Raw genomic sequence first — 27,522 nt, forward strand, 5'->3', positions numbered from 1 at the left:
CTTCTGTGTTTTGGTTTGGGGGGGTGGGGAGGGGCCGAGAAGGGAAATGTCATGGCCATCGCCATCGCTTGGGAGCCTGGAGTCTTATCTCTTGCTTCCTGGCTTGCAGGTGACTTGCTTTGCTTCTTGGGGCCAGCCACTTCTATGTGGGGCTGAGTTTATCCTTAAAAAACAGATGCAGTGGTCACTATAGCCGGCAGGCGTTGGAGTCCAGAATCCTGGTTCAGCCACTCTTTCGCTGTAACTCACGCCACCCCGCCTCATCTGAATGATGGGTGGGTGGGAATGCTTATCTGAAGGTCACTAAGAGCCCAGGTGGGTTGGGGTGGAGGTCCCCGGGGCGGGGGAGTTTGGGAGGCAGTGGGCTGGGGATGCTGGCGCGGCCCCTCCCGCAAAGGCCCTGGAGCCAATGAGAATTGATCCGCTTGCATCACCGCCCCCTCTCAGCGCTCAGGTTGCTTAGCAACCAGGGAACGTTGGGGAACGAGTGTGCGCTCACCCTCCGCGAACCGGGTGAGTACAGCTCCTCGCCCCCCCCCCCCCCCCGCCGGGTCCCACCGCCGGGTCCCGCCGCCCCCATCCCCTCCCGCCTCAGCGTCTGCTCCCGTCTTCCCAGAGGCCCCCTTTCTCCCTTGCTCTTTCTCCCCTACCCCACCTCCGGCAGGGTCGCTGCTCCCTGCCCCTCCCAGCCCACCCCAGGCCTCCCCTGACTCCCACCGGGAGCTTGGCAATCGTTGCTAAGGCCTTGTGCAGGCACCGCCCCGCCCCACTTCGTGCGCGCTCTGACGTCACATCCGCCGGCGACCCCTTCCCGACCCTGCTCCCCTCTACACGGTGTCGAAGGGTCGAAGCGACCCGCAGAGGTGCTTGCGGGTCCTTGCTCCTGCGACGCGGGTCGAGGCGACTGTGGGGGGAGGGTCGCTGGGCACTGAGGGGGGGGCGCGCGGCCTATTCCGCGGCTTTGGGGGGGTTTCGCCGACCCCCCCCGGGGCAGCCCCAGGGCCTGGGAGGGAGCCCCGGGTTGCAAGGTGTCAGCGTTCACAGGGCGTTTAGGGGTAGATCGCTGCACACCACGGGGCGCGGGGGGGCGGGGGATCCCTGGACACTTTGGAAAGGTCACCGGGTGGAGGGAAGCCAATGCTGCCTCGGACCTCCCTTGGGGATCCCTAGCCTTCTCAGTGTCCTATTTGGGACATGCTGCTGTTATTTGGGACCCCTGGGGCTCTTTGGGGACAAGAGGTGCCCCTCTGACGCTGACCTGCTTGTTTTCACCAGGTGCACACCTGCTACTTTCTGGGGGCGTGGGTGCCTGGGGGCTGTCATGGCCCCCAGTCACCTGTCTGTGCGGGAGATGAGGGAAGATGAGAAACCTGTGGTGCTGGAGATGCTGAAGGTGAGAGCCGGCAGGGGACCCTGAGCCTGGGGGAGGGGGACGGCAGTGTGAGTGGCTTCAGCCACCTGCCTGAGCCAGCCAGTACCCCTGGAGAGTGATCCCCTCCTCCTAAGCGATTTGCTGGCTTGGCCCCTTCTTCCTCTAGCGCCGTCTCCCTACCCCTGGGGCTCAGGAAGGGTGTTAGCAGCTGGAGGGTTGTGGAGCTGACCACACGCCAACTTCTTCCCTTAACCTTTGGGAGCTCCCACCCTGGATTCCTCGCTGGCAGGGTCTGTCCCCTCTCCTGGTCCCCGGGGGGTTCCTAGTGGGACAGAAGGCCAAGCTTCCCGACTCTGACCACCCTGCTTGCCCACAGGCTGGTGTGAAGGACACGGAGAACCGAGTGGCCCTTCATGCGCTGACGCGGCCGCCGGCCCTGCTCCTCCTGGCGGCGGCCAGCAGCGGCCTGCGCTTCGTCCTGGCCTCCTTCGCCCTGGCCCTCCTCCTGCCCGTGTTCCTGGCTGTGGCCGCCATGAAGCTGGGCCTGCGGGCCCGGTGGGGCTCGCTGCCTCCGCCAGGCGGTCTAGGGGGCCCCTGGGTGGCAGTGCGCGGCTCTGGTGACGTGTGCGGGGTCCTGGCCCTGGCCCCGGGCTCCAATGCTGGGGATGGGGCCCGGGTCACCCGCCTCTCTGTCTCCCGCTGGCACCGCCGCCGAGGTGTGGGCAGGCGGCTGCTGGCCTTTGCCGAATCCCGGGCACGAGCCTGGGCGGGGGGCATGGGGGAGCCCCGGGCTCGGCTCGTGGTCCCGGTGGCTGTGGCAGCCTGGGGCGTGGCGGGGATGCTGGAGGGCTGCGGCTACCAGGCCGAGGGGAGCTGGGGCTGCATGGGCTACACGCTGGTGAGGGAGTTCAGCAAGGACCTGTGACTCCAGACCTGCACCAGGGAGGGAGGGAAACCAGCACTTAGTGAGCACCCACTGTGTGCAGGCACATTCGCATCCTCCCTCCGTGAACCCCAGCCTACCCAGGGCCTGGAAACAGGCCTGCTGAGGGCTGCAGACCCCACCACAGCCTGACGTCTGTCTGTAGTGTTTGAACTTCTCAGAGAGCTAAACCTGTGTAATCCCCTGCCTCAGATTCTGTCTGCACTGAGAAATCTCCCCGGTCTTTCTGTCTGCAAAGCCTGTGCTGTTTGTGTATGGGCCTGGGAGAGAGATGGGTGGAGGAGATGAGGCCCAGCGAGCCACCCCCCAAGGGTTAGGACTTGGGGTGGGGACACCCCAAACGGGGACAGGCCCCCCGGAAATGGGGTGGGGTTTGATACCTGTGCTTGGAGGGGATGAGCTGAGCCTTTGCGGGGGAGGGTTGTCTGCCCCAGGAGAGCACCCAAGGAGGAGGGGACAGGCACAGGGCTGCCTGCTGGCCCCTCCCAGGGAAGGTGACAGCTGAGAGGGGCGGCCAGACCCATCTGGTTTTTTACACCCTTTTGTTAATAAAGCCCGGACTGCTGTGCGCCGTCTCCCTCTCTCTGATGCCTTTTCCAGTCGTCTCAGAACGCCCCTTCTGTCTGGCCCCTCCTTTCCCCGACTTGACATTAATTGTTGGTGGGGCTGCTGGCCTGGGATGAGGGAGGCGATGAGCTCACGGCAGGCAGCCCGCTCCCTGCCAGCCGTCTGACTCACGCTCCCCATTACCAAATTTTTTCCGCCTAACAGCTGCCTGGTGCAGAGAGAGTGTGACGGTGCGTGTGTATGAGTGTGTGTATGAGTGTGTGTATGTAGAGTCCCCCCTCCCCCACCTAAGCCTCAATCCTTGGTCCTCCCATCCCCCTGCTCCAGTTCCCTTGGGGACACATAAGTTCAACCACTCCTCTCTCAGATGGAGAGCTGGGGATAGCATATAAATCCACCAGGGAGAATGGAGAGGGGTTTCTTAGTCTCCTGTCCTGATCTGGGAAGTCCTTCCTGGTGTCTGGCTGCAAGCTGTCTTGCTGCACTGTTAGCCCCAGAGGTACAAGGTCCCCAACCCCAGCAGCTAATTTGAATCCACATTTGATTCCCTCTACCTTGGTCCCCCCATGCTTCCCTGGCTGGACACAGGAGGAGGCAGATGGGTGGGTGCCCGCCCCTGCTATTCCCCCACTCGCACCCCTGTCTGGTCACTTCCCTGCAGCCCGCCGTCCCCCATGCATCTCTAAGCTCAGCAGCGTGACTGGCCGCCTCCCGTGTGGGTGTTTGCAGTTGGACACCCTCCCTCCTGCCCGCCACCCCCCTCCTCCCCAGGCCTCAGCCGCCGGCCAGCCCCCTCCCCGCCCCCCCTCCTGTCCCCTGCCGCCTCCTCAGCAGCCTCTCTTCCTCCTGGCAAAGCGTCCAGCCCCTGCCTGCTCCTCCCCGGGTCCAGGGCGCCTCCGGCAGGCGCTTCCCTCCCGCCCTCCCTCCCTCCTCCGGTGGCCGCCGCCTCCTCCCCTCTCCTGCTCCAGTCCCCTTTCACCCCATCCCTGCCCCGACTCTGCAAACATGAGGGTCTTGGCCTGCATCCTCGGTGAGTGACCCCTTCTCCTTGGGGACTCAGGGGCCTGGGCCCCACTCTCTGACCCCTGAGCTCATCCATTTGAGGGACTCAGACTTCCCGGGCCCCATCTCTGGCGCTTGGATACGGGACATCTGGCCCTCCCTGCCTGATCCCCCAGGGACCCAGCCTCCTGCATGCCCAGTCCCACGCTTTTAAGAGCCGCAGGACTTGCCCACCCCCTACCACCAGCCTTGAACCTGTGGAGAGTCACCCACCATTTGACTTTTAGCCAGGCCCCCGGGGAGCACCAAGGGCCTGGCCCCCCTGCCCCCGCCCCGTCCTGACTTGAGGCATTTGGGGCCCCACCCGTCTCAGGGGCCTGAATATTGCCTGTCCTCGGCCCGGATTCCTGCTTCCCAGCGGTGGGGTTTCTGGTTCAGAGGTGTGAGGATTCTGTGTGTGTGTGTATTGGGGTATTCAAGACAAGGGGCCTGTGCTGGAGAAAGGACCCCCTTGGGCCTGCCCCTCACTCTGTCCCACCCCTCCAACCTCCCTTCCAGCGGCTCTGATGGGGATCCAGGCTGTTGGTAAGTGGCCCCGAACACTCCCGGTCCTGTGCCCGGCCTCGCCCTCTGCTGGGACTCTGGCCACCACCTCATCCGGCTGTGACCTCGGGCGCTGCTCCTCCCAGAACCACTGGGCGGCCAATCTCCTGCTTCCCACTGGGGCCCGTGTCTCTCACCACTGCTCTCCTCGAGTTGAGGTCCCCACCAATGGCCAGGACAGCTGGCCTCCCGGTCACATCCTGCAGGACAGCCCCCGGCCCCTGCCTTCCCTCTGGCCCCCGGGCCTCTGGGATGTCACAGCCTTTCCTCCGTCCCCCCAGAGCGGCTGCGTCTGGCGGACGGCCCCCATGGGTGTGCTGGCCGGCTGGAGGTGTGGCACGGCGGGCGCTGGGGGACCGTGTGCGACGACGGATGGGACCTGCGTGACGCCGCTGTGGCCTGCCGGGAGCTGGGCTGTGGGGGGGCGCTGGCCGCCCCTGGAGGTGCCTTCTTCGGGGAGGGCGTGGGGCCCGTGTGGCTGAGCGAGCTGGCCTGCCGGGGCAGCGAGGGGCAGCTGGGCCTCTGCCCCCACCGGGGCTGGAAGGCCCACATCTGCTCCCACGAGGAGGACGCCGGCGTCGTCTGTGCAGGTGAGGGGACCTGCTGGTGCTCAGCCCAGGATCTCTGAGGGTCCAGATGTCCCGGCACCCCCAATCCCTGACACCCCCTCCAAAGCCAGGTGTCTCCCTCCAGGACCCGCAGCTTAGCGTGTGGGGGTCCCAGCCCCTGCCTCTCTCCCAGGGCCCACCGCCTCCATCGCGCTGTGCTCTCTTGCAGGTCAGCGTGTGGCCAACGCAAGGGACAGAGATGAGTCACCTTCGGTCCTGGATGGGCACTCCTTGCTGGGGCTGTCTGGGGAGCTGAGCCCGGGCTCTGAGGAGCCTCCCGTGACCCACAGTGAGCCCACCCTGCCTGGTTCCCTCCTTCTTGTTTCAGAGGTGCGGGGAGGGGCCTTCTTCATGGAGACCCCCCAGCAGACGGACAGGTGCCTGCTCTCCTCCACAGTCCCAAGGGTCCCCTTCAAAACCCCTTCGGAAGCACGGCCTGTCCCCCCAGGTGGGAGGAAGGGTGAGCAGCTCCCAACCTCCCTCCCTGGTGTCTCCTCTCCCAGCCCCTCGCCCAGCCGGGAACCCCCAGAACAGCTCCCGGAAGAAGAGCCCCCGACCGCCTAAGCAGGCCAAGTCCACCAGGGCCCCTTTGCTGACGGCCGGAGCCCCCCGCCAGGGTGAGTCCCCTGAAGGCTCCTCTCTACAGATCAGCACAGGGCGAGCCCCTAGGCCCAGTCTGGCCCAAACTGCGGACCCCCCGGGTGCCCTCCTCTTAACCTGTGGCCCTGGCAGGGCTCCAGCGAGCGTCCCATCCCTCATGGTGTCAGAAAGTCAGGTCCGGGCTCCCTGGCTTCTCCCCTAGCCTCACTCAGTGAGGGGACCCCATTTTCTGCTCCCCGGACCCAGGCACCCTGCCCCACTCAGTTCTAGGCTCTCCCATTAATGACAGGGCTGGCAGGCAGATCTTGGCCACCGCCCCCTCCAGGCCTCAGTTTCCCCAGATGGAAGGTGAGGGGTATTTGAATCCACTCATCCACAGCTGCCTCATACAAGGCCACTCACTGTCCCCCTCCCTCGCTGCCTGTCCCCTCAGAGCGGCTACGCCTGGTCTCCGGCCCCCACGGGTGCTCGGGCCGGCTGGAGGTGTGGCACGGCGGGCGCTGGGGAACCGTGTGCGACGACGGATGGGACCTGCGTGATGCCGCTGTGGCCTGCCGGGAGCTGGGCTGTGGGGGGGCGCTGGCCGCCCCTGGAGGGGCGAGATTCGGCCCAGGCTCCGGGCCTGTGTGGATGGATGATGTAGGATGCGGAGGCGGAGAGCAGGCCTTGCGGGACTGTCCCCGAAGCCCCTGGGGTCGGAGCAACTGTGACCACAGCGAGGACGCAGGGCTGGTCTGCACTGGTATGTCCTCCTGCCTTCCCACACCTGTCCGGGAAGCTGCACAGGGCTTGGCCAGGTCTGCCCTCCTCACCTGCAGGTCACAACCCCGGCTTCATGGAGCTCTCCAATCGCCCCTTCTCTTTCCTTCTTTCCTCCCTTCCCCCCTTCTCTCCTTCCTTTGCTCTTTCCCTCCATCCTTCCACAGATGTTCATTAAGCACCATCCCAGCCTGGCGGGTTGTCACCGAGAGAGCCAGTCCTCACTCTCGTGGACATCCTGTCGCTGAGCTGCAGGACGCACCTGGCACAGGGTAGCTACAGTGGTGGCCCCCAGGTGTGGGTGGGGAAGTCCAGGGGCTGCAGGGAGATAGAGGGTGCCCTCCGCCCCCCACCCCCAGGCAGGGGCAGGAAATGCTTCAGTCAGTGGACGCAAAGGGGGAAGAGGAAGACAGCGTCCACCTGCGTCCCTACTCTGTGCTAAGTCTCGTGCTGGGTGCTTCCCCCGGGCTGGGTGATCTCTGAGCCTCATGCCCGCCTGGACGGCCTCGTGGGGTGCTGGTTTCGCCCCTTTCTTCACAGCTGCAGAAAGGAGGCCCAGAGAGGTTAAGCAGCTGATCCGAGGTCCTAGGCCTAGCAGTTTGGACCTGGAACTTGACCGCCGGGTCTGTCCACTGCACACAGCTCGGCAGGGCCCCCTGGCCTCTGAAGCCTTGGGCGTGGGGGGATGGAGACCAGCAGGATGCAGGCTGGGTGCAGAGCGGTGGACTGGGGGCAGTGAGGGGGGCCCCCTCCGTGTGCCGTGGCGTGGAAGGCATGTGGAGACCAGTTCATGGGAGGTGAGTCTAGCCTCCAGAGAGGGTTAAGTCTCAGGGAGAAGCGAACCCCATTGAGGGGCCTGAGGACACTCGGTGTTGGCCCCTCTCTGGTCTGGTCATTTCTCCAGGGCAGCGATAGGGGTTGTTTTGTCCCAGCCTACCCTGAGGGGATAGACAGAGGGACTCTGCAATGGTGACCCAGCTGTTACCCCAGAAAGACCTGACAGAAATGCGCCCTATAACCAAAGCGGTTAATATCTAGATTAGTGGTTCTCCACGGCGGGTGATTTTCCCACTCCCCAGCCCCCAGGGGATGTTGGGCAATGTCTGAAGACATTTCTGGTTGTCACAACTGTGGGTGCTCCTGGCACCTGGGGTCGAGCCCAGGAATGCTGCTGGACATCACACAGAGCACAGGACGGCCCCTCCAGCAAAGAATGATCTGTCCCCAGATGTCAGTGGTGCTGAGGTTGACAAGCCCTGCTTTACAGGACCAGAGAAGGCAGCGGGCAGTGGGAAGCCGACCTGGGGCGCCAGGCCTGGGTGGTGGATGGAGGGCTGAGGGCCAGGGTTCCCAGGGCCTGGCCCTGGGGAGGCAGCGACATGGTGGGGTGGCTGGGCCTGTGGGTCTCTTGGTGACTGGCTTCCAGGCTCAGAGCCTTTCTCTCATTTACAACTGGAGATGGAATAGCTGCTTTCCATCATTGTCTTGTGCCTGTGCACAGCTTGTCCCCGCTCATCCAGCACACTTTTCTGTCTTTCTCTTCTCCCTCTCTCCCCGTCCAGGCCCGGCCCCCCGGCTGCGCCTGGCTGACGGCCCCCATGGGTGTGCTGGCCGCCTGGAGGTGTGGCACGGGGGGCGCTGGGGGTCTGTGTGTGACGATGCCTGGGACCTGCGTGATGCTGCCGTGGCCTGCCGGGAGCTGGGCTGCGGGGGGGCGCTGGCCGCCCCCGGAGGTGCCTTTTTTGGGGAGGGGGCTGGACCCATCCTCCTGGACGACCTTCGGTGTCGGGGGAACGAGACAGCCTTGCGATTCTGCCCGGCACGGCCCTGGGGCCAGCATGACTGCCATCACCGAGAGGACGCGGGGGCCGTGTGTGACGGTGAGGGGGACACGGGGGTGGGGGAGGGAGAGGCTGGGGATGTGGCTGTGGTGCAGCCCTGGAGTGGGGGGGGCAGAAAGTAGGGGGCTGTGGGCTGTGTATTTTCCTAATGGATGCCCCACATGCACCCCTCCATCCAGACCGCCCCCTTGCCCCAGCTTGTCCTCCTCCGCGAAACCTCATCCTACGTCAGGTTTCTGGGATAGAGAGAGCAGGAGCCACCCGGCTGCTCAGCAGTGGGCGTGATCATCTCTTCCCCTGCCGCAGGTATGCCTCTCGGCTATGTCCCTCCCACGGCCCCTGCCGTGGACGGCAACAGCTCGATGCCCAGGAAGGTGGTGTCCGGGCCCCCACCCCCTGTGGTGAGCCAGGCCCCGCGGACAGCAGGCGTTCCACCTCCGCCTGCCTCCCCCACTGCCCCTCAGGAGCCTGGGCCTGAAGCTGGTGAGTCCCTTCTGCTCCCCAAGAAAATAGGGTCTTAGCTTCTGTTTCCTCCCCGAAGTCAGCCCCCAGGTATCCTTTCTCCCTGCTCAGACACCGTCTCATTGGGGGCAAAGAGAAGGGTGGAGGATGGGAGCACCAAGCCCCAGGCTCAGAAGAGCTGTGCTCAGTTTAATGCTCTATGGCACCGTCTTGAAATGTATGATAAGTTTTGAAGGCTGCCTTCTTCTCACAAATACTGAAAGGACTGGATCAACGGTGGCTGTTGCCTTAGAATATGGGCTTTATTATTATTTGAGCGTGGTGTGGCCGACAGGTCAGGAGACGACTGCCATTGGAAAGATAGTTGGTTTCTCACAGTCCCCGAGAGGAGGGGGCACAGCACGCCACATGACGCAGGGCCACACAGGGAAGCACCAGAGCCGGTCGGGAGGCAGAGGGAGCGAGGGGAAAGCGTGGGCTGGAGCTGTGATTGTGGTTTCTGCGGGGAGGCACGGGCAAGGCAGGGCGGCAGGCTTAGGACCGGCTGGTTTGAATCATTTCCGTGGGCTCTGGATTGGCTGGTTTGCAGATGAAAGGCACGCTCCAGGAGTTTCCCATCTCTAGGAATTAGCAAACCCTGGGAGGGGCAGTCCCTGCAGGGTCAGCAAGGCCCCAAGATGTCAAAGCATCAGAAATACGGAAAACAAAAAGGCATCATTGATACAGCTGGCTCCTCAAAGTTGGAAAAGGCCGAAAACAGTAGGAACTTGCTCACTGTTCCTGGAGGCCTCTCTCCCCTTTTCCTGCATCATAATGATAGTAATAACAGAACAGCCACCATTTACTCGGCAGCTGGCTCCGTGTGACCAGTGCTGTTCCAAGCCCTCCACGTGTCCTCCTTGGGTAGCGCTCCCTCCACTTACCCGCAGGGACTGTCTGGTCTCCATGTTACAAATGAGGCTGCACAGCCACAAAATGCAAAAGCCAGGACTCGAGCAAAGGCAATTTGTTCCAGAGCCCACGTGATTTTTTTTTTTCTTGTGGTAAAATATACGTTGATCGTTTTAACCATTTTAAGTGTACCGTTGAGTGGTATAAGAACATGTGCATTATTGTGCAAGCATCACCACCGTCCGTCTCCAGAACTTTTCCATCATCCCAGACATATCCCCAGACCCATTAAACACTCTCCCCACCCCCAGCCCCTGGCACCGCCCTCCTGCGTTCTGTCTCTGTGCATCTGACTTGTCCAGGTCCCTCACAGAAGTGGAATCATACAGTGTTGGTGATTTCGTGTTTCGCTTCTTTCACTGAGCCTAATGTTTTCCAACTTTATCCATGTTGTAGTCCGTGTCAGAATTCCTTCCTTTTTAAGGCTGAATAATACTCTGTCGTATGTGGGCACCACATTTTGCTTATTCCTTCATCCGCTGATGGACGGTTAGGCTGTTTCCACCCTTTGCCTACCGTGAATACTGGTGCTGCAAACATTTGCCGTGAAGTATCTGCCTGGATCCCTGTGTTCACGTTATTTGGGGTGTATCCCCAGGAGTGGCATTTCTGAATCATGTGGTCCTTCTCTTCATCCCTGTGCCTGCTGCAGACGAGGGCACAGCGCGGGCTTCAGTAAATGCCCACCGCCAGAAAGGAAGGATGGATGAACGGAAAAGCCCATATTGGCCGATGGGTGGATGAATGGGAGGAGGGTGCAGGGAAGGTGGAGGGAGACTCAGAGAGCCTAGCAGCCGCCCCAATTCTGATGCTTTGGGTCTCTCCATCTGCAGGGTCCCCCCAGCTGCGCCTGGTGGCTGGGCCCAGCAGGTGCTCAGGCCGGCTGGAGGTGTGGCACAGCGGGCGCTGGGGGACAGTGTGTGATGACAGCTGGGACCTGCGGGACTCGGCCGTAGTCTGCCGGGAGCTGGGCTGCGGTGGAGCTCGGCAGCCAGACCCCGCTGCTGGCCGATTTGGCTGGGGCGCTGGCCCCATCTGGCTGGATGATGTGCGGTGCGTGGGCACCGAGGCGTCGCTATTCCAGTGCCCTGCCGCTCCCTGGGGGAAGCACAACTGCGCTCACAATGAGGACGTTGGAGTCACCTGTGCTGGTAAGGAGGCTCTAGCCACCTGCTGGCTTCCGGAGGGCTTCCTGGAGGAGGCAATGAGAGCTAACATCTGCCCTAATGTCCACTGAGTGCCTGCCTCCTAAGCCCCTGCCCTGGGCTGGGTGTTTTCACACACCTGACCACATTCACACCTCACAGTAAGTCCAGGTTGGTGGATGTTATGCCCATTTTACTGATGAAAATGGTGAGGCACAGAGAGGTTAAGTAACTTGCCCAAGGTCACACTGCAACTAAGTGACAGAGCTAGGATTCTTTCTCCTCCTCCTCTTTCCAAGAATCAGGGAAGTCTCCCACACAGAGAGGAGCTTTGTCCTCCCCAAGATGAAAGGAAGCGCACATAGGGTTGCTGGGAGATGGAGAGAAGCCAAAGTGAGGGCCAGCTGCTATAAACCCAGGCACCGCATTTGGTGTTCATCGGCCAACATTGACCGAGTACCAGACACTGATCAAGGTACTGAGTCCTCAGAAGGCAGTGAACCGGGCCCTGGCCTTCGAGAAGCTCACAGCTCACCGAGGGAAAGAGACGCCCCAACAAATTGTTGCAAGCCCGTGGGACACATTATCATTTGGGAGGTCCCCAAGACCATTCTCAGGTTCCATGATTTCCTAGAAGGACTCACAAAAATCAGAAAAGCCGTCATACTCAGGCTTATGGTTTCTGGCGGCGAAAGGACTCAGATCACAATTGGCCAGGGGAGGGGCGCAGGGGCAGGCCCCAGAGAGACCTGCGTGGTTCCAGCCGTGCCCTCCCAGGGGAGTCGCACAGACAGCACTTCATTCTTCCAGCAACGACGCGTGACAACACACATGTGTTGCCAGCCAGGGAAGCCCTCCCAGCCTTGGTGTCCAGATTTTATAGGAGCTCAGTGGTCACGAGACGTGGCTGGCTGCCTCCTGGCTGTCCATAAATCATATCATGAGCATAGACTGTCTGGGTGGCCCCGGGGTCCCCAGAGAAGCAATGCTCTTATCAAGCAGGACATTCCGAGGGCATCAAGCTTGCCCCCAGGAGCCAGGGGCAAAAGGCCAAGCCCTCCTTGGGGCACGGTTAACCCTTTACTGCACATGTGTGCTCAGCAGGAAGGTGTGAGCGGTGCAGTGGGGGCCAGAAGGCTGGGGTCGTCCATTCTGCCTGAAGCCGAGGCCCTTGCCCCGCTCCCTCTCCTCCCGAGGGCCCCGGGAGCCACAGAAGGGTTTTAAGCTGGGGAGTGACCTGGTACCACTCTGGTGGTCTGTGAGAGCTGGATGGGGAGGAAGGGAGAGCCATCAGAAGGTACAGGAAGCGAGGCTGCACCCGGGGAGATGGAGAGGACTGGTTGGGTGTGAGGGGGCCAAGGGGGGCCTGTCACATCACAATTGTAAGTGCCCTGAAGGCAGGGGACAGTGTCGGGTTGCACTGACACAGCATTGCCAGGGTCTGGCACAGTGCCTGGCTCCCAGGAGATGCCCAATAAATGTTTGTGACATGAATGAGTGAATAAGGAACAAAGAGAAGAATGAATGGGAACATGGTGATTGACTGTAGAGGAGTGATGAGAGGGGAGGCCTGGATGGACGAGCCTGGCATCATGGTGTCTGCCATCTTCTCTGTCCTCCTCTCCCGCCTTCCAGGGACCCCTGGCCTGGACTCCATCTCAGACCCCTTCAGCTGGAGTTGGATCCCTGGCCTGGGGAGAGATCCGGATGCCTGGCCCCTGGGGGAGCTGGCCACCAAGCCCTCTGCAAGGCTGACCCCCAGTGTCCCCGAGAAAACCACCACCAAGGCCCCAGGGAAAGTGCCCAAGAGCACTAAGAAGTGGGTGACCAAAACTGCAAAGAGACCAACCACTCAGCCCCCTGTGATGCCAACCACTAAACACGCCAGGGCCCCGGGCACTCAGGGTGCCCCTGAACTGACCTCACGCACCACCACAACCCTGACCTCAGAGGCCCCCCCCAGGCTGACCTCACACACCACTGCCACGCGCACTCCCCGGGCCCCCCGAGAACGGACCTCTAAGACCATGGCAACGCCGACCACTCAAGGCCCCTGGGAAGTGACCTCCGAGGCCCCCAGCAAGCGAATGCCTCAGGCCTCCATGGAGCCATCGGCCGAGATCCCAGCAGAAGGTTCTCCAGAGTCATCCAGAGACCCAGCCCCCTCTCCCACTGGGAGCATGGCCGGGGGCTCTGGTGAGTGGAGGGAATGGGGAGGGGCGAGGCTGACCCCTGCTGACGCCCTGACCTGGGGCCTTCCTCCCCACGCAGGCCTCTTCCGGGTTCGTCTGGCCGATGGGCCCAACCGGTGTGCCGGCCGGCTGGAGGTGTGGCATGCTGGACGCTGGGGGACAGTGTGCGATGACAACTGGGACCTGCGGGATGGCACGGTGGCCTGCTGGGAGCTGGGCTGTGGAAGGATCCGGCCCCGGGTGGGCAAAACCCACTATGGCCCGGGGACCGGGCCCATCTGGCTGGACGACGTGGGCTGCAAGGGAAGCGAGGCCTCGCTGAGTGACTGCCCTGCCAGGCTGTGGGGACAGCACAACTGTGACCACGAGGAAGACGTGGGGCTCACCTGCACTGGTACCAGGGATGGCGGGGGGCGGGGGCCGCCGCATGGGGACCCAGAGTCTCTGGAGATTCTGGAAGGGGAGCTCGGACCATCAGGAAGGGCCTCTGAGACCGCTGGGGGCATGGGGCTCAACTCTTCACCCGCTTCTCCCAAGGCCATGCAGACGAGGAGGATTATCCCCCCTGGACCTGGGACCCCACCTCGGGAGAGGACCTGGCCAAGGGGACCACCGCTGCAGGGCCGTCTGGACACACTCTCTCCTCGGCCAGCACTGGGAGGCCAGGGGCCTCCTCCCCAGCAGCCAGGCGCCTTCCAGGCACAGGTGAGGGCATGGCCGGGGGGGATCTCCCTGCAGGGCCCCCCCCGAAAGACCCTCCTAAATGGGCTGGCCTGGGTCTCAGAGACCCGGACAGGGTTGTATTTGGCTCCAGAGACCCTAAAAACGGTCTCTCTTTGGGCTGGACTGCAACACTCTCCTCCAGACCCTGGAGGAGGAGACCCCTGTGTGTCTCCAGGATCAGACCAGGCTCTGCAACACCTGAGTCCATAGTCCTCCCGAACACCTGCTGTGGTCCCCCAGGAATCGTTCAGGACACATGAGCCTGTGCCCCTCGGACCAGAGCCTCGCCAGACAGCCCCCCAGACCCCCGGCCCAGGCCCACTCTGTCACCACGTGGTCACTCCCACCCCAGCTCCCCCAGACCAGTTCTCGCAGTTTGCGCTCTCATCTGGGTTAGGCTGTGGCTCAGAGGCGGGGCGGGGACCCCTGGATCGAGGGTTCTCTCCCTAACCCGTCTGTCTCCTGGCTGTCCCCAGACTGACCCCCTTCCCCTGGCCAGCGGGGTGGCTTGGTGGCTTCCAGCCCCACAGCTCTGTCCCCCTCTGCTCCGTGGCCTCTGTCTCACTGTCACCTCTCTCCTTCCATCTCTGCTGCCACACTTGGGGCCTCCACCCGCCTCAGCCCCATGTTGCCGCCACCGGAGCATTCTCGCACCAGTTTCCGTGTCCTGCCCTCCTCAAGTCCCTGTGAACGTGTGTGCCTGTGTGTCTGTGTATCTGTGTGTGTGTTTGTGTCGGTGTGTGTGTCTGCGTCTGTGTGCGTGGCTCATCTCTGTCCCCTCCCTGCACCACGGCTCAGGTCTCCATCCTCCTCTGCCCCTTCCTCACAGCCCACTCTCCCTCCACGTCACTACCTCTGCTCACCCCGCTGGTCTCTGTTCCTCTCTGGGTGTTTCACATCAGTTTCTCTCTCTTTCCCCTCCCTGAGTCTCTTTTTCCTCTTACTTTCCCTGGCTCCCCCGGTCATCGCTGTCGCTCGGTGTTTTCACGGTCAGGGCAGTCTCTCACCGTCCTCCTTGTCCCTCTGTTTTCCGGGCCCTGTCGGCCCCATCGTCTGTTCCTTCACTCCTCGTCTCCCTCCTCCCTCCCCCCGAGCTGCTCTCCTTCTCCCTTCTCTGTCTCTCCCCGTGCTTCTCCAGCCCCCAGCCCGCCCTCCCTCCCCTCTGTCTCGCAGGGGGCTCCGACCCCTTCCTCCCGCCTCCCTCTCTCCCGCAGGCCCGGCGTCGCCGTTTCTGCTCCCTCTCCGCCTGTCGCACCAGCCGTGCCTCTCCCCCCACCTCTCTGCGTCTCCCTCTACCCCCCCGAATGTCCCGGTTCCGCTCTGTCACCCCGCGCCCCTCTGCGCGTCCTCCCCGGAGACGCGCGCCGCCTCTGCATCCGTTCGGGACCGTCCCGCACCTCTATCGCCCTTTCCCGCCCTTTCGGCGTGCTCAGCACGCGTGCGCACTCCGGTGCCTCGGCGAGAGGGGCCGGGCGGAGGATGGAGGGGCGGGAGTCAATCTGCCTAGCGCCTTGTGACGCCGCGCGCGCTCTGCGCCTCCTGATTGGCTGGCTGGCCCCGCCCACGGGAGTGAAGGCCGGTGGAGCGCGCCGAGGTCCCACAGGACGGATGAGTGTCCCGGGGGCCGGGCTCCCGCTGCGGGAAGGGGAGCAGAGGAGCAGGCCCTGGAAGCGCCGCAATCTTGGCGGGAGGTGGGGGAACCCAAATTGTGAGTTAGGGCTCATCCGGCCCAGTGTGCAGAGGGGATGGTCCTCGGTGCAGTGTAGCCGGGATGCCAGAACCTGTGCTCTCTGCCGCCGGCGCTGCCGCCCTATCCCGTAGCGCCCCCTCGTGGCGGAGACGGTCAGATGCTGGGCACGGTGGCCAGGAGGGCGGCCGGCCGCTCCGGGAGCCCCTTCCTGGTCGGAAAGGCAGCGCAGGAGCGCAAATAAGCGCGCAGCTACCAACTGCGCAAGGGGAATCTCAGGACAGTCACACCTACAACCTTAATAACGGGAGGACTCGGAGGAGGGGCGGGGGTGGGCGGGGTGGGAGTGGGAGAAATGACGGACATGAATTTCTATCCTCGCTGGCAAGGTGACCTTGAAAAAAATGACTCCACGTCTGTGAGCCTCAGTTTCCTCTGCTGAAAAAAGCAGAGCTCCGTGGTTCCTGGAAGGAGTCAAAAAGAGCTCACTTTGCGCTAGGAGCGCATGATTCCAAGAACTGGGTGACGCAGGTCCTGTTGTTTTAAGATTTTATTTTTCCTTTTTCTCCCAAATCCCCCCAGTACATAGTTGTGTATTTTTAGTTGTGGGTCCTTCTAGTTGTGGCATGTGGGACGCTGCCTCAACATGGCTTGATGAGTGACACCATGTCCACGCCCAGGATCCGAACCAGCGAAACCCTGGGCCACCAAAGCCGCGTGTGCCAACTTAACTACTGGGCCACGGGCGGGCCCAGTCCTGTTGTTACATCTGTGTTTCAGGTGGAGAAAAAAATGAGGCTTAGAGTAGTTAGACTTTAATTCAGGAGCCACGACTGAGATCCATTTGAAACGATTTCGCACACATTTGCCTCATCGGATTGGGAAAGATTACTGAATTGCTGAAGTAATTTCAAGCGTGAGTTCTGGAGTCCCACTCCCCGGGTTCCAGGAGTGGCTCCACCGGGATTAGAACTAGCTGGGTGACCTGAGGTCCCAATCCAGTGAGCAAAATGTGTGTGAAATTGTTTAAAACCGCAAAACATTGGTTGTTGAGAGTTATTTACCGTAAATTAACAACAGCTGCAGGATCCCGGGGATGGAGTGATTATTTCATGCAGTGCAATTGGGAAAGACCTCATGGAGGAGACAGTATGATTTCCACCAGGAGAGACCAGGAGGAAGGGGATTCTCAGAGGAGCAGAGGGTGGAGCTGAGAAAATTGCACTGCCACTCGAGGGCACTGTCGTCTCCGCTAGACTTTATCTCCATCATGTGTTTAGCTGTATCAGTTTCTGCTGCCATAATACGTCGCTACATGGTAAGCGGCTTGGAACAACACAGACTTCTTATGTTGCAGTTGTGTAGGTCAGAAGTCTGACAGGGGTCTCACTGGGCAAAAACCAAGGTGTCTGCGGGTCTGTGTTCCCTGTGGAGGCCCAGGGGAGAATCTGTTCCTTTGCCTTTTCCAGCTTCTAGAGACCCCTGCATTCCTTGGCTCGTGGCCCCTTCCTCCGTCTTCAAAGCCAGCCACGTTACATCTCTCTGGCCCTCCTTCTGTCTTCGCATGTTTTTCTGTCACTACAGCTGGGAAGAGTTCTCTAATTTTAAGGATTTGTGTCTTTAGTTTGGGCCCGCTTGGATAATACAGGATAATCTCTTCATCGCAAAGTATGGATGTTCATCACATCTGCGCAATCCCCTTTACCACATAAGGCAGCATATAGACAGGTTCTGGGGCTTGGGGTGTGGACGTCTTTGGGGGAGCGTTATTCTGTCTTCCACAGGATCTGTGCTGTAGACTCGGTAGAGACTTCCTACATATTTGTTGAATGAGTGGATGAATGACAGGTCACAGTGTAAGTCCAGAGGGAGTGTAAAGGAGGTGAAGCTGGAGGCTCATGAAGTTTGCGTTTTCACTTTCTAGTTCATGGAAGCCACATTTCTTGAGGCTGCCCAGACGATAGAATTTGGAGATGCAGACATTAATTCATGTTTCAAATGCCTGCTGTGTGGCAGGCCTGGGTACTAACCCCTAGGAACATAGCTGATGAGCAGAGCAAGGGAGGGAGAAAGAGAGGCTGAGGGTTGCAATTTAAAATAGAATGGTCGAGGGGTCCAGCTTGGTGGCACAGCAGTTAAGTGCACACGTTCTGCTTCTTGGTGGCCCGGGGTTTGCCGGTTCGGATCCCAGGTGCAGACATGGCACCATTTGGCAAAAGCCATGCTGTGGTAGGCGTCCTACATATAAAGTAGAAGAAGATGGGCACGGATGTTAGCTCAGGGCCAGTCTTCCTCAGCAAAAAGAGGAGGATTGGCAGTAGTTAGCTCAGGGTTAATCTTCCTCTAAATAAATAAAAAGGAAAGAAAGAAAGAAAGAGAGAGAGAGAGAGAGAAAGAAGAGAAAAAGTCGAGAGACACCTTACTGAGAAAGTGCCATTTAAGTGACAACCTCAAGGAGGAGAGAGGGAGAAAGCCGTCCAAATATCTGGCTGGAGAGTGTGCCATATAGAGGGAACAGCATGTGCAAAGGCCCTGAGGTGGGAGTGGATGAATGACAGGTCACAGTGTAAGTCCAGAGAGAGTGTAAAGGAGGTGAAGCTTAGCTGGTTCAAGAAACAGCAGCGAGGTCAGTGGGGCTGAAGTGGAGTTGTTGACGGGGATGATGGCAGGAACTGTCTGTGGGCCATTATAAAGATGTCTGCTGTGATGGGGAGCCTGGAGGGAGCTGAAAGAGCAGTTTAGGCAGAGGGTCAGCAGCACATGCAAAGGCCCTGTGGTGGGACCTTGGAAGAACGGTCAGGACACCAGTGGGGCTGCAGTGGAGTGAGCCAGGCAGGGGACAGTGATAGGAGGAGAGTCCAGAGTCTGTGTTTTATTCTCTGTGCAGTGAGAGGCCCTGGGTGGAGCATTTTGAACTAGGGAGGACCAGCTTGCATGTGCGTTTCCGAAGCAGTCCCTCAGGATGCCGCATGGGGAACAGATATTGGAGCAAGAATGCGTGCAGGGAGACTGGGAGGTCCATGGAGAGGTGACAGTGGCCTCGACCAGGGTGGCAGTGGAGACTGAGAGAGAAGTGGACGTGTTCCAGTCATATTCTGGGAGTTGAGCTGATGGGGTCGAGTGGTGGGTTGGATCAGGGGTGAGGAGAGGGAAGTGGGAGATGGGGACCTGCCTTTTCCTGGATCGGGGGACACTGTGGGGTGGGCGAACAGGCTCCAGATGGGGACATTAACGGCTCCATTGGTGATGCGTCTGACACAGGCAAGTGCAGACATTAGCTATGCGGCCCTGCGGCTCTGAGGAGCGCCCGGGCTGAGCTATAAATGGACAGGATGGAATCTGAAGCTGTGGGAATGGACGAGGCTCTGCAGAAGGAGAACCGTGTCTAATGGAGTTCCCACACGCGGCCTGGCGGGTGGATGACTCATGGATTTGGGGTATCGCTGTCTGTTGTGGCTGCATGAGGTCACACAGAGGGGAAGGGATCCAAGAGTAAATGGAAAATTAAATTGAGAGGTTGGATGATGAGGATAACAGTGATAATAGCTAATACTCGTTGAAAACTCTCCATGTGCCAGGCGCCGTCTGAGCACATCACTGGGTTTAACTCCCCTCCTCCCCACGGAATCTGTCCTTGCTCCCATCTTACAGATAAGGAGATCGAGGTACAGGGAGGTCAGGAGAGCAAGGGGCAGAGCTTGGGTTCAGACTCCAGGGTTCACACTTTTAACCGCTCCTGCCACGGACACTGGGAAGGAGCACGTGACAGAGTTAGCTCTGGAAAACCCAGGAAGCAGACAGCAGGGCATGACCTCGTTGAGGGGGATAAGGGAGTAGCCTTTGACTCAAATCCTAAAGGGGAATAAAAGCTCACCAGGGGAGTGGGGTCAGCCTTGGGAGATCTGCACCCGTTTAGAACCAGGTAGACCTGCCTGGGGCTGAAGCCTAATGCTGCCCCTTAGCTGTGTGACCTTGGGAAAGCTCCTTGCCCTCTCTGGGCTTCGGTGTGGTCATCTGTAGTGAAACTGCAGCTTCTCCACCTACCGTCTTCCCGAGAGATTGCCAAAAATTAAACTGTCTGACAGCACCAAGGATGTGGGACAAAAGTGGGCGTGAGACTCCGCACCTAATGAGGAGGGCAGCTTGACAACCTCAAGGGAGGTGCACATGCCTTCCACGCAGCAATCCCGCAATTAGGTGTTGAGGGGTTCTCACTCAGGAGCCCTGGCACACAGGTACAAGTTCACTGCCGCCGTATTTGTGACAGCAAAACATCACCACAACCTCCCCGCCCGTCGACAGGGACATAGATAGATGAATGGTTGTATGTTCGGATGGTAGAATATTATGCAGAGGTTAAAAAGAAGAAACTAGGGTTATATATATTTAATTCAAAGAATAGCTTATTGTGTGCCAGGCCCTGGGACCCCATGGAGTAGATGCCATCATGATACCCACTTCACAGGTGAGGAAACTGAGTCGTGGAGAAGTGAAATGACTTGCTCCCCCAGCTAGGAAGGGCTGCAGCCAGAGAGCAAGCGGGGAGAGGATGTCTGCGGTGTGTCTGTGCTCGCGCACAGCCTCGCACCAGCTGTAGAAGCCGGGCGTGGAGGAGCAACATGGCGTCAAGGGGTCCTGCCTGCTGTGTGTCATTACGGTGTGACACGTGCTTGGGAAGGAGAAGCTGAATTTCAGGCAGCAGCTCTCTGATGAAGAGAAGGGACGGAGGGGACGTCGCAAGGGCTGTAACTCTGCAATGCTGCTGCCTTTTAAAAAAATGTATATTTTAATGGAAAAATGGAATGGATCCCATATCACTGGACCACGAGCATGTGGCTGTATCCCAGAGTGCATCTCAAGCACACACAGAAGCAGGGAGTGTGCCTGCTGACAGCCTGACAGGAGGACAGCTTCGATTTGGGTTCTTAACCGAGTCCTCCTGAAACCTGGCATCTTGGGAAGGAAGCTTTAGTGATCACTGCTCATGGGCTTTTCCCCATTTTTTGTTTTATAATGAATAGTGCTGCTAAGGGTTTTTAAAGTCCTAAGGAATATGGCCATTGGGTAGGATTTCATAGTTATCCTGTGAAGTCATTTAAGAGGCCTGGGGAAGGTATTTAATTAAGAACAGTTAGTGACATGAAGGCGTGACGGAGGTGTCCACAGTGCCAGGTGTCAGGGCGAAAACCGACCCTTGTTGTGTTACCAGGTAACATGCTAGCAGAGGACAGAGCAAGGGATTTCTGCCGTTGGGATGGCTAACCACAGAGCTCAAAGTGACCGAGACAAACATGCCCAGTGTCTCGCACGCCGTCCTTCTGCCTGGTTTTGCGTGCAGAGCAGGACAATGTCTTAACGGGCTCCCGTGGATGGCAGATGGAGGGGCAGGGAGTCCAGGCGGGGTGACTTTGTGGGCAGAGACTCCAAGGCATGCAGGGCTGGGTGGGGACGCCTCACAGTGAGGGCTCCGACGGGAGCAGCGCGTTGTGAGAAGGGAGACGTGGTCAGGTGATGCTGGAGAGGTGCCCGGGGCAGATTATGAAGGAAGATGAGGGACGTGGACTTTGTGCTGCGGGCAGTGGGGACTCATGGAGAGGTTTGGGGCAGGGTGGGGCAGTGGCAGGTCGCTGTGTTGGAAAGAGGCCTCTAGGGGCTGGCTGGTGGCACAGCGGTTAAGTGCACACGTTCTGCTTCAGCGGCCCAGGGTTCGTGGGTCCGGATCCCAGGTGTGGACATGGCACCGCTTGTCAAGCCATGCTGTGGCAGCCATCCCACATATAAAGTAGAGGAAGATGGGCACGGATGATAGCTCAGGGCCAGTCTTCCTCAGCAAAAAGAGGAAGATTGGCGGCAGATGTTAGCTCGGGGCTAATGTTCCTCATAAAAAATAAAATAAAAATAAAATAAATAAAAAGAAAGAGGCCTCTAGGGTCAGCGTGGGGGGACATGGTCGCAGGAAGTTGGGGAGGTGATTGAGGTGAGTAAGAAAGACCAGGTAATGGGTACAGAGTTTCTTGTTGGGGTGATGAAAATGTCCTTAATTTTGATTGTGGTGATGGTCTCACAACCTTGTGAATAGACTAAAATCCACTGAATTGTCCACTTTAAGTAGGTGAATTTAAGGTGTGTAAATTATGTGTCGACAAAGCTACTGTTAGAATAAGTTTTTTGATCGACCAAGCTTGAAGGCTGAGCTATATGTTTCTTCTCCATATATTAAGTGATATATGTGTATTATGTATGATAAGTTTATATGTTATATAAAATTTTTGTCATGTAGATCATCCAAGTGTATTCATTCAAAAACCATAGGAAAAGTAATAGTAGAGAAATGTTCCTGGGAGTTTAGTAATAAAGATATTATAGGGGTTTTTTTTTTTTCTGGGGTAAAATAAAGGATGAGCAGGGGCAGGGACGTCAGGAAGTTGAAATAATATCTGTCCTCATTTTATCCGCTAGTGGAGTCCCAGTTTCTGTTTTTGGGAGGCGAGAACATGACCCCGGATCGCCAGGCAGCTGCGAGGTCAGGGAGGAGACGGGGAGCTCCAGCTGAGACAGGATGCAGCCTGAGCGGGGCCCAGCGGGAGCGGAGGGTCAAATTCAAGGGGAAGTGACTCTCGTTTCTCCCCATGTCTTTCAAGGTGACGAGGATGATTATGAGCCTTCCTGGACATGGGACGCACTTTCAGGAGGAGCCCTGGCCAAGGGGACCCCCACTGCAGGCATACCTGGACCCACTCTTACCACTGGCACCACCAGGAGCCCAGGCCACGCCTCTCCAGTTCCAAGGGTCCGTGGGGACACAGGTGAGGCACGTGGTTGGGGTGATAGGCCTAAGATGTTTGTGTGGTAGGGTAGAGAGATGGACTCCAAATTCCCCAGTGGGGACCCAACAGAAATACATCCTAAAGCAAGGGGTTATTGTCTACGCCAGTCGTCCTCAGCTGGGGGTGACTGGCAATATCTGAAGACATTTTAGATCGTAACGATTGGGGTCAGGGAGGCTACTGGCACCTAATGGGTGGAGGCGAGGGAGGTCACACATCCTATAGTGTGACAGGATGTCCCCCCACAGCAAAGAATCATCCAGCCCCCAATGTCAACAGTGCCCAGGTTGAGAACTCTACCCTGTACCATGCAAGTCACTCTGGCCAATCAATATGAAAATGACAGGAAACCCTATGAGAGAATGGGTAAAGGGGATCAACAGGTGATCATTTGCAGAAGGCCAATGAGAAACCCTCACACTCATAAGGAACCAGAAAATTCAAATTAAAACGATGACAAACATGGAAAATAATTTTGAAAGGTAGATAATACCAAGTGTGGGTGAGGATGTGGGAGACAGGCATCCCCACTGGATATAGTGATTTGATAAAAATAAGCTGGCAATATTTAGTGAAATTAAAGATGATTATAAATTACGACCCAGCAATCCTGCTGTTTGATCTGTATTCCAGAGAAATTCTTGCACGGGCTTATGAGGGGACATATATGAGGATGTTCTTGGGAACATTGTATTCTCAGGAAATTGAAGGCAAGTTAAGTGTCCTAAAGCAGGGTAACGAATAAGAGAAATCCAGTGGGTGCACATGATGGACTTTTATGCAGAAGCTAAAGCAACGACTAGCTGTATACACAGCAACATGGATAGATATTAACAACATAACGATGAAGGAAAAAGTCAAAAATAGAACGAGATTTCTAACAGAATGTTATTAGCAAAAATTAAAAGCACAATCACAAAAATATACATACACATATATTAACATATATGCATTCTATATTATATAAGGACATACCTCTACTTAAAGACATATGTCAATCATATTAGTGGTGATACCTGTGGGAGAGGATTGGGGGGATGGAGATTGGGGATAAAGAGGAGAAAAATTAAAATAAAACAAGAGGAGACATTTCAGGAACTGTTGATGACAAGAGTTATCTCTGCACCTTGGATCTGAAAAATTAAAAATCCATACCACTGTAGTCTCTGAGCCCCTACCATAGCTAACTAAGCTGAGATCCTTGAAATAATAATTAAAAACAGTTAACCTTTTCCAAGCAGTCTACCAGGTGTCAGGCACTATTTCAAGCACTTTCTATATATTACTCCACATGAGCCCTTTGACGTAGATGCTATTATCATGCCATTTCACAGATGAGAGAAATGGAGGCACAGACATCAATGAGTATGATAATATTAATAATCACAGGAGTGCTTATTCCATGCGAGGCATTCTGCTAAGGGCTCTGCACACACTCGATCTCCCCGCACCCTCAATGCCGACCCCACAAGGGAGGTACCTGGATCATCCATGGTTTGCAGATGGGGAAGGAACTGAGATTCAAAGCAGCTAAGTAACTTGCCACGGTCACCCAGCTAGGAGGCGACAAAGCCGGGGTTTAAACCCAGGCAGCCTGGGTGGGGACCAAGCCCTGTACTTAACTGCTTCTTGGGATGCGCCTCAAAGACCCTACAGGCACAAGTGGCACCCTCTACAGCTGTGCCCTTCACTAGGGCAGCCACCAACACAGGTGGCCATGTAAATTTAAATGAATCAAAACCTTGCAAAAGGAAACATTCAGTTCCTTAGTTGAACCAGCCACATTTCAAGCGCTCATGTGGCCAGTGACTACCTTACTGGACAGCACAGAACATTGCCATCACTGAGAACCTGATACTTAACGGCCTAGACTCTGGATGCAAAGGACTTGGGTTCAAATCTTGTCCCTGCAACTTGCGAACTGTGTCTGTGTGACCTCAGGCAAGTTACCCTCTTGGCCTGATTTCCCTCATCTGTAAAAACAGGTTAAAATTCGCACTTACCTGGAAGCAGGGCAGGGAGAGGGTGAGGCGTCTCACTCTACACAGGTCCCGAAGTTCACGGAGCGCCAAAATACTCAGTAGTCAAGTAAATAAATCTCAATACAATAGTTTAAAAATCAAAAGTAAGGCAAAAAAAAAAAAATCCACGATGAACTAAATATCAAAATTTAAACTAAAAGCAGGATCTGACCCACCTCACTGGACTCACCCTAATTCCTGCTCTGCCCCATCCTATCTTGGGTTAAAATGTTGACTTTTTGTTCATCGTGTATCTTGCATTAATTTTGATTGTTTAAAAATACAGCATAAGGATATTCAGATTTCTGAGATTAGCTTTCTGAACCTTCCCGCATCCCCAGCACCCTCGGCACACCCCCCTTCCCTTCTCATCCTGCACACTTCCGCATCCTATTGCATCCCCCCCACCAGGATTCGGCATCTTCCGGCAACCTCCCACATCCTTCTCCGTCCACCCCCTCCTGCTTCCTCAGCACCTCCCCGCATCCCAGCTTCTCCCCACGCCCGCACATCCCCTTCTGCACATTCCCCGTATCCTCCCCTGCGCTTCCAAACCCTTTAAACCCCGCATGGGGCACCTCCCCCCGACCCTCGCCATCCTGCATCCCCCCACGTTTCCGCCCCCTCCCACATCCCCGGTACCCCTCCACGTTCCCGCCGCTCCCCACCTTGCTCAGCCCGGCATGCTCCAGTAACGGAGGACGCCAGGTGGCGCCGGGAGACATCGGAGGAGGCGGGGAGGTGGGTCCACTAGGGCTGGTTGAAGTCTGCCGGTGACCATGACGTCACGAGGCGATGCGCCTTCCCATTGGTCGGTCCACCCTGGGGGCGGGGCGAGCCGCGGGATGGGCGGGGCAAGCTGACCTCCGCCGTCCATCTTTCCCCCTCCAGGTTGCGCGAGGAAGCTGTGGCTCCCCCGCCGGCTGCTGCGGCCCACGGCGGCCAGGCCAGCGCCCCGCGCCCCCTGCCCAGCTCCCTCCGCCCCTCCCGGACCCCCGCGTCCGCCGCTGACCCCCGACTCGGCGCCAGAGCTCGTCCCCGATGCAGCTTTAACGCCGGAGGTGACCTCTCACCCTCCTGGCACTTTGCCACCCAGCCCAGACCCGGCCTCCTGGATGAACTCTCACCTCACCTTGACAACCTCTGGCCTTACTTTGTCCACCCCTGACGCCACCGCGGTTCCATCGCTGACCCCTGAGCTCTCACCCACCCCACCACCCACCTCGCCTAAAGAACTGACGTCTGATCCCTCTGCACCGGCAGTGGTGACCCACCTTTCCCCTACCTCAGAGCTGACCCCAGAATCTGACACGACCCCAGGCAGGGACACAACTCCATACCCTGTCATGGTCCCAGAACATTCCAGATCCCCAGACACCTCCACGAGTCCTCACCCCACTACCACCCTTCATCCCACCACGACCCCTCACTCCACCATGACCTCTCACCCCACCACAACCTCTCACCCCACCACGACCCTTTACTCCATCACAACCCGTCACTCCCCTATGACCTCTCACTCCATCATGATCTCTCACCCTACCACCTCCCTTCACTCCACCACGACACCTCACTCCACCTTAATCTCTCACCCCACCATGACTTCTTACCCCACCATGACCCCTTACTCCACCACAACCCCTCACCCCACGACGACTCATTACTCTACCTCAACCCCTCACCCCACCACGACCCCTCACCCCACCGTGACTCCTTATTCCACCATGACCCCTCACTCCACCATGGCCACTCACTCCACCATGACCTCTTACCCTACCACGAGCCCTCACCCCACCACAACTCCTCACTCCACCACAACCCCGCACCACACCACCACTCCTTACCCCACCACCACCCCTTACTCTACCATGATCCCTTACTCCACCATGACCTCTCACCCCACCACGAGCCCTCACCCAGCCATAACCCCTCACTCCACCATGACCTCTTATTCTGCTACCACCTCTCAACCCACCACAACCCCTCACCCCATCACAACTCCTTACCCAGCCACGACCCCTCACCCCACCATCACTACTCACCCCACCATCACTACCCAACCCACCATCACTACTGACTCCACTATGACTCCTGACCTCACTTCAACCCCTATGATCACTACCAAGTCCCTTCTGACTTCCTTGGGAACAGAACTTCCCTTTCCTACTCCGGCACCAACAGACCAACCCAGCCTGCACCCCCGGTTCACCTCCATGGGGGCCCCTCACCCCTCCACATCCCAGATGTTGAGCCTAGAGTCCTCTCCATCCTCAGAGTCCAGCCTCTCCAGGTCCTCTCCAGCCCCAGGCGTGGACACACCAGCCACTGAGGACTTCAAACCACCCAGAAGCCAGAGCCCCAAACTAACTCCTCCACCTACCCAGACCCCACACTCAGCCTCAGACCCCACTGTGACCCCTGACCTCCAGCTGTCCCCCGTGGCCCACCCCTTGGATCAACCTCCTCCTGACCACCTCACCCTAGGGCCAACCCCTGGTCAGGGCCCAGGCCCCCTTGGCCCATGTGTGGTCCCAGTGCCACCTGTAAGGGTCATGGCTTGTGAGCCACCTGCCCTGGTAGAGCTAGTGGCCGCTGTGAGGGACGTGAGTGGCCAACTGCAGAGGCTGACGCAGGCCCTGGAGCGGGACCAGCAGGAGCGCCAAGCCCTGGGACTGGGCCTGAACCAGCTAGTGGAGGCTGCCCAGGGTCTGGGGCAGCTGGGTGAGGTTATGAAGAGACTGGCAGAGGTGGCCTGGCCCCCCAGCACAGCTGCACCAATCACCACTACCCCAGAGGAGGAAGAGAGGCCTCTGAGGGGAGATGTGTGACCCTATCTGGAATTTGAGGGGCTTAACACACTCCCAACCAAAAAAAGGAAAACCAAAGTATCTAATTAAAAACAAGATGTGAATGATGTTTCTGGGGGACTAGGGGAACCCTGGAAAGATGGAATCACAAGATTGATCTTTTTGTGAATACCACAGGCATCATGCAGGGTGATGAGGATGATGGTGGTAATGGTGATGAGCATGAAGGTGATGGTGATTATGATGGTGAGGATGATGGTGGTAATGATGGTGATGGTGGTGATGATGATGATGATGATGAAAATCTTGTTGATGATCATGATGGTGATGGTAATGGTGATGATGGTGAGGAAGATGATCATGGAGATGATGATGAAGATCATAGTGGTGATCATGATGGCGATTGTGATGA

At 58.1% G+C, this 27,522-nt stretch overlaps 2 protein-coding genes and 1 long non-coding RNA gene across 7 annotated transcripts; 2 read left to right on the forward strand and 1 right to left on the reverse strand.

The window, feature by feature from the left end:
• The first annotated feature begins 11 nt into the window (after positions 1 to 11).
• NAT14 (N-acetyltransferase 14 (putative)) lies at positions 12 to 2,890 on the forward strand. 3 transcript variants are annotated; one of them, XM_070633472.1, is made up of 4 exons: positions 12 to 315; positions 448 to 513; positions 1,276 to 1,393; positions 1,749 to 2,890. In XM_070633472.1, the coding sequence occupies exons 3-4, from the start codon at positions 1,322 to 1,324 to the stop codon at positions 2,295 to 2,297; spliced, it is 621 nt and encodes a 206-aa protein (XP_070489573.1). In that variant the 5' UTR covers positions 12 to 315; positions 448 to 513; positions 1,276 to 1,321; the 3' UTR covers positions 2,298 to 2,890. The 3 variants fall into 3 exon arrangements, with proteins under 3 accessions (XP_070489573.1, XP_070489574.1, XP_070489572.1); XM_070633473.1 differs by having other exon boundaries at positions 46 to 109; XM_070633471.1 differs by lacking the exon at positions 12 to 315 and having other exon boundaries at positions 448 to 863.
• Positions 2,891 to 3,586: 696 nt separating this feature from the next.
• On the forward strand, positions 3,587 to 27,261 carry SSC5D (scavenger receptor cysteine rich family member with 5 domains). Of its 3 annotated transcripts, XM_070633467.1 has the most exons (14): positions 3,587 to 3,912; positions 4,443 to 4,469; positions 4,769 to 5,077; positions 5,265 to 5,384; positions 5,599 to 5,712; positions 6,129 to 6,437; positions 8,017 to 8,334; positions 8,602 to 8,778; positions 10,542 to 10,859; positions 12,489 to 13,049; positions 13,125 to 13,439; positions 13,583 to 13,750; positions 22,097 to 22,261; positions 25,195 to 27,261. In XM_070633467.1, the coding sequence occupies exons 1-14, from the start codon at positions 3,888 to 3,890 to the stop codon at positions 27,129 to 27,131; spliced, it is 4,863 nt and encodes a 1,620-aa protein (XP_070489568.1). In that variant the 5' UTR covers positions 3,587 to 3,887; the 3' UTR covers positions 27,132 to 27,261. The 3 variants fall into 3 exon arrangements, with proteins under 3 accessions (XP_070489568.1, XP_070489569.1, XP_070489570.1); XM_070633468.1 differs by lacking the exon at positions 4,443 to 4,469 and having other exon boundaries at positions 3,766 to 3,912; XM_070633469.1 differs by lacking the exons at positions 3,587 to 3,912; positions 4,443 to 4,469; positions 4,769 to 5,077; ... (1 more) ...; positions 5,599 to 5,712; positions 6,129 to 6,437 and adding an exon at positions 7,132 to 7,251.
• Positions 17,561 to 24,400, reverse strand: LOC139085532 (uncharacterized). Its single transcript, XR_011543894.1, has 3 exons — positions 24,286 to 24,400; positions 23,258 to 23,298; positions 17,561 to 17,693 (listed from the first exon to the last, which is right to left on the reverse strand). It is a non-coding gene; the product is annotated as an uncharacterized lncRNA (long non-coding RNA).
• Positions 27,262 to 27,522: the final 261 nt, after the last annotated feature.

Source organism: Equus przewalskii, chromosome 9 (genome assembly GCF_037783145.1).
Source record: "Equus przewalskii isolate Varuska chromosome 9, EquPr2, whole genome shotgun sequence".
In the NCBI taxonomy this organism is placed as follows: domain Eukaryota; kingdom Metazoa; phylum Chordata; class Mammalia; order Perissodactyla; family Equidae; genus Equus; species Equus przewalskii.